Source organism: Chrysochloris asiatica, unplaced genomic scaffold, assembly GCF_000296735.1.
Source record: "Chrysochloris asiatica unplaced genomic scaffold, ChrAsi1.0 scaffold00040, whole genome shotgun sequence".
Lineage (NCBI taxonomy): Eukaryota > Metazoa > Chordata > Mammalia > Afrosoricida > Chrysochloridae > Chrysochloris > Chrysochloris asiatica.
Window position 1 is genome coordinate 21662713 of NW_006408558.1, and position 12069 is coordinate 21674781.

At 52.7% G+C, this 12069-nt stretch overlaps 1 protein-coding gene across 2 annotated transcripts; it reads right to left on the reverse strand.

Annotated features, from left to right (window-relative positions):
- Positions 1–6176: 6176 nt before the first annotated feature.
- On the reverse strand, positions 6177–10745 carry NAA40 (N(alpha)-acetyltransferase 40, NatD catalytic subunit). 2 transcript variants are annotated; one of them, XM_006860999.1, is made up of 7 exons: positions 10656–10745; positions 10358–10410; positions 7598–7693; positions 7346–7504; positions 7125–7208; positions 6619–6696; positions 6192–6344 (listed from the first exon to the last, which is right to left on the reverse strand). In XM_006860999.1, the coding sequence occupies exons 1-7, from the start codon at positions 10692–10694 to the stop codon at positions 6203–6205; spliced, it is 651 nt and encodes a 216-aa protein (XP_006861061.1). In that variant the 5' UTR covers positions 10695–10745; the 3' UTR covers positions 6192–6202. The 2 variants fall into 2 exon arrangements, with proteins under 2 accessions (XP_006861062.1, XP_006861061.1); XM_006861000.1 differs by lacking the exon at positions 10358–10410 and having other exon boundaries at positions 6177–6344.
- Between the last annotated feature and the right edge of the window lie 1324 nt (positions 10746–12069).

Below are 12069 nucleotides of genomic sequence, written 5' to 3' on the forward strand. Positions count from 1 at the left end.
TCATTTTGCTTGGATCAACTATCAACACTCACGGAAGCAGCAGTCAAGAAATCAAATGAAGTATTGCATTAGGAAAATCTGCTGCATAAGACCTTTTTAAAGTATTCATGAGTAAATGTATTAGTTTGAGGACTAAGGTACCATGGTATTTTCAGTAGCTTCATATGAATGCCAAAGTCGGACAAATGAATAAGGAAGACAGCAGAAGAATTGACGCATTTGAGTTATGGTGTTGGAGGAGAATATTGAAAGTACCATGGACGGCCAAAAGAACAAACCAATCTGTGTTGGAAAAGGTACAGCCAGAATACTCCTTATAAGCCAGGATAGTGAGACTTCCTTTCTCATACCTTGCACATACTGTCAGGAAGGACCAGTCTCTGGAGAAGGACACATGCTTGGTAAAGTGAAGGGTCAGTGAAAGAGACGAAGACCTTCAACAAGATGGATTGGCGCAGTGGCAGCAGCGATGATCCCAACTGTATCAACAATTGTGAGAATGACGTAGGACTGGACAGTGTTTTGTTGTGTTGTCCAAAAAGTTGCTATGAGTTGGAACCGACTTGACGGCACCAAACAACAATGAATAAATCATTGTTCTTGTAAAATTCTATCATGTGATCTCCAGTATCATTTCTATCAACAAGTGCAGATTTTTCAGTCTGTCAAACTATTTCTCTTTGTTGCCAACCTTCACATTCCAATCACCAGTTAGGATCAATACATCTTGATTGCATGTTTCATCAATTTCAGACTGAGGAAAGTTGTAGAATTCTTCTGTGTCATCATCACTGGCTTTAGTGGTTGGTGCATAACTGGTCTTCCTTTTTTGTTGTTAAATGCCATTGAGGCTTATGGACCTTACTTATCCTATCAGACAGCAATCGACTTTTAGATCCTGAAATATTCTTTTTGATGATGAATACAATGCCATTCCTCTTCAATTTGTTGTAAACCATAAGACTGATTTAAAATGACCAAAAACATTTTAGCTCACTCATGTCTAGGATATTGATCTTTAGTTGCTCCATTTCATTTTTGACAACTCCTAAGTTTCCTAGATGCATACTTCATACATTCCATGTTGATTATTTATGGATATTTGCAGCTTTTTCTCCCCATTTAGAGTTTTGTCCCATTGACAAATGAAGGTTCTGAAAACTTTACATCATTCGCATCATCATGATCATCTCTTCTTTGCGTGTCTTTCTACTTGCAAGGCTCATCTTCCTGCTCTGTATCTGACAATATTATAGTGCTAGTCATAATGTTTTCATCCTCTGGTACTTTATCTGACAATGTTTTACTGCTATTCGTAAAGTTTTCAGTGGCTGACCATTCAGAAGTAACTTGCCTTTATGTCCTCGTCTTAGTCTGGAAGATCTGCTGAAACCTGATACTTGAAATATTGGTGGCACAATTTTTAGCATCACCACAACACGTAAGCCACCACTTACGACAAACTGACAGATGAGTGGTGGTCCCAACACCAGGGCAGGAGCAAGCTTGCAACCCCTGGAAATGAAACCCCGAAATATTATGCTGGACTCTGGGGATGACACCCACTCGCTGCCCATGCCCCCCTGTGCCTGGACCCTGAGGCGGGGACTCACCGAACTCCCTCATGAATCACAAAGATTCTCAGAGCACTGCCCCAGGGTACACTGACCCTGTTCTTCTGGGGGCTGCTGTGGGGGGAGCTGGCCCTAAACTGCCCCTCCTGCCAGGCCAGCACCAGCTCTGCTCAGGACAGTAGCCGCCCAGACCCCCTTCTTCAAGTCCAAAGGTTCCATTCTTTAGGTGGCTCCTGGTCTGTCCACCTCCTGGTTTCCTCCCCTCAAGGTGGGCTGGCCTGCTCTGCCCATAGCAGACCCCCACCCCAGGGACTCTGGGAGCCCCCATACAGGCTCACCTTGTCTGCTTTTACCCAGACAGAATTCAGGGACTGTAACTGCATTTCAAGTAGCCCCGGTGGCACGGTGGGAAATGTTGGGCTGCTGACAGGGATTGGTCATTGAAACCCACCAGTCACTCCAACAGATGCTTCAGCCATCCATCTGCGTCCATGAAGATGATAGCCTTGGAAACCCTGTGGGGCAGCTCTGCTCTGCTTACAGGGTCACCATGAGTTCAAACAACTTGGCAGCAATGGCTTCAGTCACACATCACAGAAAACAGGCTGTGTGCAGGGGCTGGGGGCTGCCCCAGATCAAATGCCATCCCCCAACCCAGGGAGGTGGCCAGGCAGAAGGGGTTAAGCTGGCTGGCACAGGGTAGAGGTGGGGACACAGTCCAAGTCACTTCTACCCCATCTCCCTTCCCTCCCCGCTCTGCTGAGCTGGAGGTTATGGTGGAGGGAGGGGGTGGCATCAGGAAAAGCTAAGGCCCATGAGTGGGGGGTTGCCTCCTCTTCCTCCCTTGAGAATCACCAGCAGCAGTGAGCACTGCCAGCCCTTCTTTGTGGGTGAGCTCCAGCCCCCCTCTGTTAGCCTGGGAGGCAGGTAGTCCCTCTCTGCAGAGAGCACCTTCTCTACAGCAGAGAGCACTCTCAAGGGAGGGTCAGGCCCTTAGATCCACAGGTCCCTCCTGACAGGCAGGATCTAACCCTGGGCTGTTAACTGCATCACCAAATGTGCCATCGAGGTCACTGAAGGTGTGGCCTGTGGGGGAGGGGCCTGGAACCAGGCAGAGAGAGCTGTGTGCCTCTATGTTTAAACTCTCCTGAACTTCAAGTGATATACATGTCAAGTAGGGATAATACCTTCACCCTGGGTTCAAATCCTGCCACTGCCACTTACAACTGGGGCCACTGACAAGATACTTGGTACTCTGGGATGCTCAGTGGGTCTGTAACTTGGCATTTGTTTCATGGTGCCAAGCACAGCAGGCACTGGGTGTGGTTGTCACTGGTGCGGCAGAGACCTGCCACCCTTCTTCCTATTGCAGCTAGATAGCGTCTCACCCATGGGGGTTCCTTAGAACACCTGGGCCCTCATTCAGAAGCATTGGGTTACAGCCTCAGACACACCGGAGGAGTAGCCACGTGAGAACACCCCAGAACTGGAGTCTGCAATGCCTACCTTCTGAGAGCCCAGCAGCAGAAACCACCAGGGACCAGTGTTTCCCACCCTTGACAACCGGCCCTTAATCAGCTTCCATTCTGAAGGAGCAGACCATCACTCATCAGCAGGTGGGTCTCCTTCTCCACCGGCTCTCAGGTGGGACCAAAGAACCCAGAGGTGCAGCTAGAGGGTGGGCTGAGATCAGAGCTACAGACCCTGTGCTGAGCACCTTGGCCACAGGAGGACCAAGGACTGAGGTCATTGGAGCCGTGCCAGGGAGGAGGGCCCCACCACTTTGGAAATTTTGCTCTCGGCATGGGTACAGCTATTCCAAACAATTCCTGCCAGGGATTAAAACCCCTTTTGGACAAGAAACAAAGTACTTGGGGGTAGAAAACAAGGTATTGTGGTGAGAAATTTGTTGTATAAACTGAAGTAAAATGTCACCTCTGTTGTGTCTGAGAGCAGCAAAACCATGCCCTGGGTGTGTCCAACCCAAAGGGCAGAGGCCACCACACGCCACACGCCAGGGCTGCACCCACCTGACCAGCTAGGAAACCCCCTCCTCTCTCTACTGGAGCCCAAAGACCCCATGTAGACCAGGGACTCCATTCTGGCCTCCACCGCCAAGCAGATGGGGGTCAGCAAGCAGGGACATGGCCAGGCTGGCTCCTTCACCCTCTATAGGAAATGCTTGAGTCCTAGCTCCCAGCCCACTTCCTGTCTCTCCTTCCAATGCCACCCCCACCTGTAGAGAAACTGCAGAGGCACCACCTGTCACCCTAGGGCCCTCCTCAGCCCCCAGCAGCCCTAACATCAGTTACCCCTTCCTTGGAGTCTTTGTGTCTTGTGAATAGAGGGGGGTTGGGACGGGAATCTTTTGAGGCAGCAAAGAATAGTCTGACCTCCACAGTAAAGAAACCCGGTCCTCGGCTACCCAGCGCCCACACATGCTGGAATTCCCATTTAGTCACAAATGTCAAAGGTCACAAAGCCTGGCTCTGGACTGTCTCTCCTAGATGAAAAGTGGGCTCCCCTCAGGAGAGCACCTTTGGCCTCTACCCAGGGCTTCTGGGAAGAGGCACAGACACGTGTATCTGATCTGTCCCCACCTCGGGCTGCTTGTCTGACACACAGAGAGCTTCTCAAACCCTGGGGCTCTTCCAACACAGCCTCCTTCCAGGGCTGGGGTGTCCCAGGCCCACACTGCCATCCCAATAGCTGAACAAAGTGTCTTTTATTTGTGATGTACAAATACAACCAATCTAAAAAGAAAGCCTTTCCCCCTGTGATTCCAGTGATAACCATCACTAAAGGAAAAAAAAAAAAAAAGCATAAAGAAATTTATCTTCAAAGTTTCCTCTAAAAACAAAACAAAGAAAATATAAAGGGTTAAAAAGAATCAGACACATGTCATAGACACATACCCTCCAACAAAATAACCCCAAACAGGTTTAAGCAAAATTTAAGGAGATCTCAGAAAATATCTTAACAAATCCCAAACAAAACAAGAAGCCTGTTACAAAAAGCCTGGAGGAGGAGGAGAAAAAGACTTTAGCTTGAGGAACCCACGGGGTCAGCCATAGGACGAGGAGCTGGTGGGAACCAAGGAGCTCTGTGGGGAGTGGCCGCCAAGAGGGGCTGGGATGCAGGGCCTGGCACCAGGGGCCCCTATACTGGAGAGAACAGACAGAATGGGAACTCAGCTGACGTGGAAGTGACACTGGGGGCCCCTTTTGGTCCCTTTGAGTGTGAGGTATCAGAAGTCCATGGTCTGAGATAATAAATAGTGATCATCCAGTGTCCTCGGAGACTGGGGCCAGTGAAGCAGCAAGTCCTAACAGGCTGCCTTTGTCCCAGGGGTCCCGGCTCATTCCAGTGTAAAGCTGGCTGGCCCCCTTCCACAGTGCCAGTCCCACCGCTGGGGTAGCACCCAGACCAACCATGGGGCACCCAACAGAGAGGCTGGGCTTGCAAAAGGGGACTAGCGTGCAGAGCCCCAGCAGGGGACTCCAATGGGACAGGCGGTTTGCTCAGGGCAGAGGGCCAGATTGTCCACCTGAAGAGCAACTTCTCAAAGGCTGGACCTCCGGGCAGCCCCACAGTGGCGTTTGTCCTGGACAAAGATTTGGTTTTTCTTCCCTGGAAGAGCAAGGCGCAGAGGGTAGACCAGACCAAGGTTCTGACCCGCCCCTCCTGACTCCCCTCTGCAGCCGGCCGCTGCACACACAGGGTAACAGGAGAGCAGCAGCTGAATGCTGACGGAGAGACCTGCCCGGCCCACCCGTGAATACTTCATTGAAGCTGGAAGGGGGGTGCAGGCAGTATGGACCTGCTGCTGCCTGGGGGCTCTCTGAAGGGGCCAGTCAGCCATGGGGCAGGCAGGAGTGGGGTGAGGCGCCCCCACTTTCAGAGAGCTATCAGCACCAACATACGAAAGGAAATGCATTGACCACCCCAGGATGAGGGAGGTTTCTGGGGCAGAGGAGGGCTCCCTGATGCTTATCCCCCCTGAGACAAGACTGAGGTATCTGGGGCGGGGGTGGAGGCGGGGGCAAAGGGCTGTGGTGTGACGGGCAGGAGCAGGCAGGACCTCTGTGAGGCCCCACTGTGCACCCCCTCCCCATCCTGAGATTGAGAGGTGACGGTCCATTGCTCTGGGGGCCCGTCCGGCACCTTGTTCCTGGTTTTCTCAGCTCTCCCACGGCAGTGATGGGGATGTGTGTGTGTGTGTGGGGGGACACAGCTTCTTCCCCACGCGGCAGACCCCCAGCACACTGCATTTTCACTGCGGATCCACACAAGGCTGGCTGAGAAGATCTCGCTGGATTCCTGGTGTCTCTGTCACAGTGTTCCTCCTCTGGGCCTCCGGACTTCCACGAAGGTGGGTATGAACATCTGTCCAGGTGTATATGGGGGGTGGCTGTTGGGAATCCAGCTGCAGAGGGGTGGGAAGGCTCGTGCTCTAGGACTGAGTGCCGAGTGAGGAGGCTGCCGTGGGAGGCTGAGTCTGGGGCCAGGGCCTCTTCTCCCTCTCTGTTCCAAGGACAGTGGAGGAGGGCAGGGCTCTCTGCAGCCTGGAGCACGCCTCCCCAGGCTTCTGTGCTTTGGGGCATCCTGGTGAGTGGAGCTCTGGGAGCTCAGTGGCAGCAGCCTCCACAGTGCCCGCCCGCGTGGGAGTGCTGGCTGTCCCCAAACTTGGTTCTACGGCTCAGGATCTCGTAGGAGCAGTCCTCCCCACAGCAGCCCGACATGCTGGGGGAAGAGTCGTCGATTTCAAATCTGTAGGGAGGAAGAAGAGGGCTGGCTGCAGGCTTGAGCCTTTCCCAGCAGCCGCGCTAGGAGACCCCAGGTGTGAGGGTGCTGGAGCATGGGTGAAGGGCTAGGCCAAGGGCAGGCCAGGGAGAGTGAAGTCCACTGGCATTTCAGTCATGTGGGATGGTGGCTGTGCTGGCCTGGGCTCCTCCGTCCCTTGGTCAGGGCAAGTGGAGACAGGACCAGAGCAGCAGCACCTTCTTCCACCACCAGGGGTCCCCACCAGGGCCCAGTTCCTTACTGCAGAGCTTCTCTGAAGAACTGGTAGGCTCCCAGATTGTGTTTGAATACTGTTAACATCACTTTCTTCATCTGTGTGCTGTGAAGGGAGCAGACAGGGCATCTCTGAGACAGAGCCCTGCTCCCTCTGCCCACCCACTCCTGTGCCAGCCTTGCCAGGTACCCAGCACTTCTCCGTATGATGGAGTTTATCCAACATCATTGAGTCCTAGCTTGGCACTGGGATCAGCACTGGACTGCAAACCACAAAGTCGGCAGTTCAAACCCACCAGCTGCTTCTAGGAAACCCTACACAAGGCTGCTACAAGTTGAACCCGGCTCAATGGCACCTAACCACCACAATCCGACAGCATGGGCTCCATGCTTGTGGTTTCTTCTAGAGCCCTCTCTGCAGCCCATTCCTCAGGCAGAGTGCTTAGCACAGGCCAGGCCCTAGCATGCTCTGGACGCCGGTCAGCCTTGTCCTCCCAGAGAACGGAGCGTGGGCCCCAAGGCGACGCTCCTTACCTGTTGGCCATGAGTTGCAGGATCTGGATGAGGAATTTGCCCAGGCCTTTCCGCCGTACCTTGCTTTCCAACTGTACCTCGTAGCTGGGAGGAGACAAAGAGGTGAGCCTGAAGCGGGTGCAGGCGCCCACACAAGCACAGGGGTCTGCGTCACGGCTGGAGTGCCTGATGGGCTAGCCTGCCTCCCTGCCCACCGCCCCGCCCTGAACAATGGTTCCTACCAGTAAAGGACTTCATCCCCACACTCCACGTCAAACCGGAAGTGAGAGAAGGCAACAGGGACGGACCGGTCCTCCCACGCAATGAGATACCAGGCTCTGTCGTCCGTCATTTCCTCCCGCTTCTCCCGGTCCTTCCAGCCCCACTCACTCTGCTCATACCTGGGGGGTGTGGGGGAACGGTCAGGATGGGCAACTCTGGGGAGCCCAGCGACCTGGGGACCAAGGCTCCCCCTCCCTTCCAGGCATGCGTACATGGACTGCATGTTGGTTTTGGTGAGATCGAAGGCCCAATCCACGGTGGCTGGTTCCAGTCCAGACACTCGCTTACATTCAATGGAGACATTTAACCTGAGGACAGGAAAAGGAGGCGTGGAGGCTAGGCTGCAGAGAGCTCTGGGACTGCTGTCGGTGAGCTGCTAAGCTGCTAACTACAAGGTCAGCGGTTCAAAGCCACCAAAGATGAGTCTGTCTGCTCCCATAAAGACTTACAGTCTTGGAACCCCATAGAGGGTTGCTGTGAGCTGGAGCCCACCAGATGGCAGTGGGCTTGGACAGGGCTACAGTTCTGTGTTGTCCCACCGGGCACTGTTACCGCCCCCCTGAAGTCTAACAGCAGCCAGGCCAAGACTGAGCCTTGCCACCTCACGTGACTAGTCAGGGTCTATGAAGGACAAAGCTGTCTGGGACAAGACGAACAGCTGTCACCACCTGGCTCACCACGCACCCACAAATCCCGTGGTGTCCCGCCTCCCCTGGGCTGTCCTTATCAGACTGGGCACTTTGTAAACTTCTTGTCCCTCTCTGCTGCCTCTGTGCTCTTCCTACCCTCGAGGTCCCCTCTGTACACTGTGATTAACACTTCGTCATCTTTGTTCCCTGGGTTCTTGCCTGTTGCTTTAATTTCTGAACCTACTCGTCACTGGAGCCCCTGAGAAACACTTCCTTTTTAATCTACCTTCAAGACCTCAGGCCCTTCAAGGAGACCATGGCAGACACCTCCCCTGAGGAGTCCTGCCTGCTGAGGACATGGTGGATACTCTGGGTCCACCTCAATTCTCTGTTCTCTTAATCTAACAAAGGCTGTCGTTTCTCTATCTATTTTGAAGTGACATTTAAATAAAGCACAGTTAAGCTCCTTGTCTCAACTGTGAAATCATGTGGTACAGCAGATTAAGCACTGGGCTGCTAACCAAAAGATTGACAGTTCGAATCCATCAGCTGCTCCTTGGGAGAAAGAAGAGGCTGTCTGGATCCGTAAGTCTTTAGCTTTGGAACCCGTCAAGGGCAGTCTCCTCTGTCCTACAGGGTCGCTGTGAGTCGGAACTGACCTGATCTCAGTGAGTTTGGTTTGGTGGGGAGACAGCACCTCTTTCTGAGAGAACAAAGCCCTTCTGTGGTCTTTGACACAGACTTCAGATGGCCCCACTGGGGTAGATGTCCCCGCCGCTGACTGGCAGGACAGGTAAATGGCACGTGGGCCCTTAACTTTCTGCCCCTTGGGCTTCGTGGGCATGTGGAGTGTGAAAACAGTAAGAGATATCACAGGAAAGCTACTCAGGGGCTAGAGGGTAGACATGTGTTAATATGGGGGATGGGGCAGGCAATAGACGAGACGGAGGTTGGCAGAGGAAAAATGAAAGTAGCGGGTGACACAGGGAGGAATGCAGTAGTTACAGTGAATAGAGGTCGATACTGTTAACTGTTGGTACCTGGAGGGGACTGCAACCATGTAATAAAGCAAAGCATAGGATTTGTTGAGTGTAAAACGGATCATCTGCTCTGTCAACCTTCACTCAATTCACATACAAAAGAGAGCTCACAGGAAGGTAAAGCTAGACTGTGTCTAAGGCTCTCTAGAAGTTGAACAATGTAACTACAAGACGACTATAATGTGTCCAATCACACACAGGAAGAAGTAACAATAAATCAATGTGCTGCGTGAAATTCACACAGCTAAGAAAGAGATGTCTATTTTCACCTGCTACTGTATTTTATTTTCTAATTCTTGGATCTGCACGAGTCTGTTTTGTTCAAGACCTCTTTAAGTGCTCAAGAACAGCTTGTCAATTAGAGGACTAAGGTATGCCTGACCCAAGCCATGGTTTTTTAATCGCCTCATATATGCATGCAAAAGTTAGACAGTGAATAAGGAAGACCACAGAAGAACTGATGCGTGTGAGTTAGGGTGTTGGAGATTACTAACAGTACCATGGACTGCTGGAAGAACAAATAAATCTATATTGGAAGACATACAGTCAGAATGCTCCTTAAAAGCCAGGATGGTAAGACCTCATTTCTCATCCTTCAGACATATTATCAGGAGGGACCGGACCCTGGAGAAGGACTTCATGCTTGGTAAAGTGGAGGGTCAGTGACAAAAGAGGACGCCCCCAACGAGATGGGACTGGCACAGTGGCAGCAGCAATGGGCTCAAGGGGAACCAAACTCGTGAGGATGATGTAGGACCAGACAGCATTTCCTTCTCTGGAGTCGCTGTGAGGCGGAACTGACTTCACGACACCCAACAATAATGACAATCTTGTTCACTGAGGTGCTAGGAGTTCAGTGAGGGGATTCTCAGGGGTTCAATTCCCAGCCAACAAACCCCACACACAGCCACCCTTCATCTGCCAGTGGAGGCATGTGGGTTGCTGGATGCCGAACAGGTTCTAACAGAACTTCCAGATGGAGACAGACTAGGAAGAAAGAGCTGGCAAACTGCTTCCCCAAACCAGCCAACACAGACCTGTGGACCACACTGTGGTCTAGTCTACAAGCGGTTATGGGGGTGGTGTCTGGCTAGGGAGAACTCTGTTCGGTTGCACATGGGTCACCAAGAGGTAGGGCCTGATCTGACACCAGATGCTATTTCCACACAATGAGCTGTATTTCTTTCCTTCTTAAATCAGTCTTGCAAGCTTGGCCTCACAACCCCATTAAGCAGGTAAGAGATGAGGCCTGAGGTGTGGCTTTCACAAAGGCACAGCAGGAAGGAAAGCTAAGCGCACTCACCCATTCCGATCATACTTCTTGAACACAGGGAAGGCCTCCAGAGGATCTCCAAGCTGTGGAGGAAAGGAGAGCGGAGTCGCAAACGTGCCTGGGAGCAAGCAGACCTGCAGGTTCTGCATGAGGGACCCCTTCTCTCCAAGCCGCTGTGAAGACCCACTCCACTCGGGAGCTTTCCCTGCCCCGCCCGAAGAGCTGCCCTCAGGCTCGGGCAGCAGTAACACCGATTCGCCACAGAGTGGCGCCAAAAGAAGCCAAATACAACGTCCGGGCTGAGGCCGCTAGAGGTGGGGAGAATTACCCTGTTGGCGGCGTCCACTTTGGCACAGACGGCATCCATGGCTGCTCGCTCCTCCAACCGCTTCTGCTTCTTCTCCTTCGCTCTGCTCGACTTTCTCTGCAACAGGGAATGGAAAGTGGGGCTGGAAGGGCTGTGGCCAGCCAGACCCGACTGCCCTAGGAGGCGGCTGACTTTAGGACGCTTAGGGTTCCAGCATCTGCAGGTCTGGCTGTCGCACACTTGGTGGCGTGGGGCAGCGTCACTAACCCTCATGGCCCTCAGATGGTCATAAAGGCCCAATGAGACTCCGTGATGATGCCTGGTGTCCAGACAGTGTCTAATAAATACTCACTCCCTGCACCCCATCCAACCCCCACCCCCACCCCCCCCCACACACAGGGAACAATTCATAGCAGACACCTCCAGGGCAGATTCCAGGAAGGAGAGCATGGGAGGTAGCCAATGAAGCCATCCACTGGAAACCCATTAGTGTCTTCTGGCTTCAGGAGCCAAAGAACTGGGCCTGGGGCCAGCGCCTTTGGGAGTGGGGCTCCTATTGAGGCCACCACCAAGCTACTGAAGCCCCACTCAGCCAAGGTCAAGAGAGGAGGCTCAACACACACCCCCAACAAGGGATCCACTGGACAGCAGTATGCTGACCACACAAGCAGCCAGAGGGGCCAAGGGAGGCCAGTTGCCCCCAACTGAAGCTAAGTCGGATCTTGCTTTGAGGCTACTCCAAGGCCTCGATGGACCCTCTGAAGTGTTTGTAAACAGCTGGTTAGCACAGGGAGAAGAACCCGGGCCCTGGAATCCCACAGACCTCAACTAAAGCCAGTTCAGCTCTTTCCTACGCAGCAGTCCTGCTGAAAATTGCCCAGCACGGTCTGGGCTCAATCCGTGACAGTTGCCATTTTCCCTAACAACAAGGACCAGGGCAGCCCTTGCAATAGGGTGCTGGTCCCCCAGAGTCTGAGTCCCTGGCAGGCTCCCAAAGGCACTGGTAGGACGAGGGCCTGGCCTCCTCCGGCTTCTTCACTTCACCACCCTGCACTCCTCTTAAGCTGCCCCCTTGTCCCCAGAGGGGTTTTACTACCTCCAATTTCATCTTGGCATAACACTGGCTGGCCCCAGAAAAAGGCACTTTGAGAGAGGAACATTCGGGATGAAATGAGAAGGCAGACTTCCTAATGGAAGGTAGCAATGGAAGATAGCAGGCTGTCTCCAATGCTGGGTTCCCACTCTAACTCGGATAGGTTTTATACATCCATCTTTTCCTCTGGGAATTGGAGTTTCAAGATGATGCTGGAAGAGGTATCATTTCACTTTCAATACAATGGCTAGGGGCTCCTGAGGGGGCACTGTAGGAGAAGCACTGGACTGCTGATCACAATGTCAGTGGTTCAAATCTACCAGCTGCTTCTCTGAAACCCTA

Bases quoted from the DNA above. Each gene is read 5' to 3' on its own strand.
- NAA40 (XM_006860999.1), bottom strand. From the start codon at position 10,694: ATGGATGCCGTCTGTGCCAAAGTGGACGCCGCCAACAGG. The intron at 7,505-7,597 runs GTACGCATGCCT...CACACCCCCCAG, and splicing joins AAAACCAACATGCAGTCCAT to GTATGAGCAGAGTGAGTGGG. The intron at 6,697-7,124 runs GTAAGGAGCGTC...CTCCCTTCACAG, and splicing joins CTGCAACTCATGGCCAACAG to CACACAGATGAAGAAAGTGA.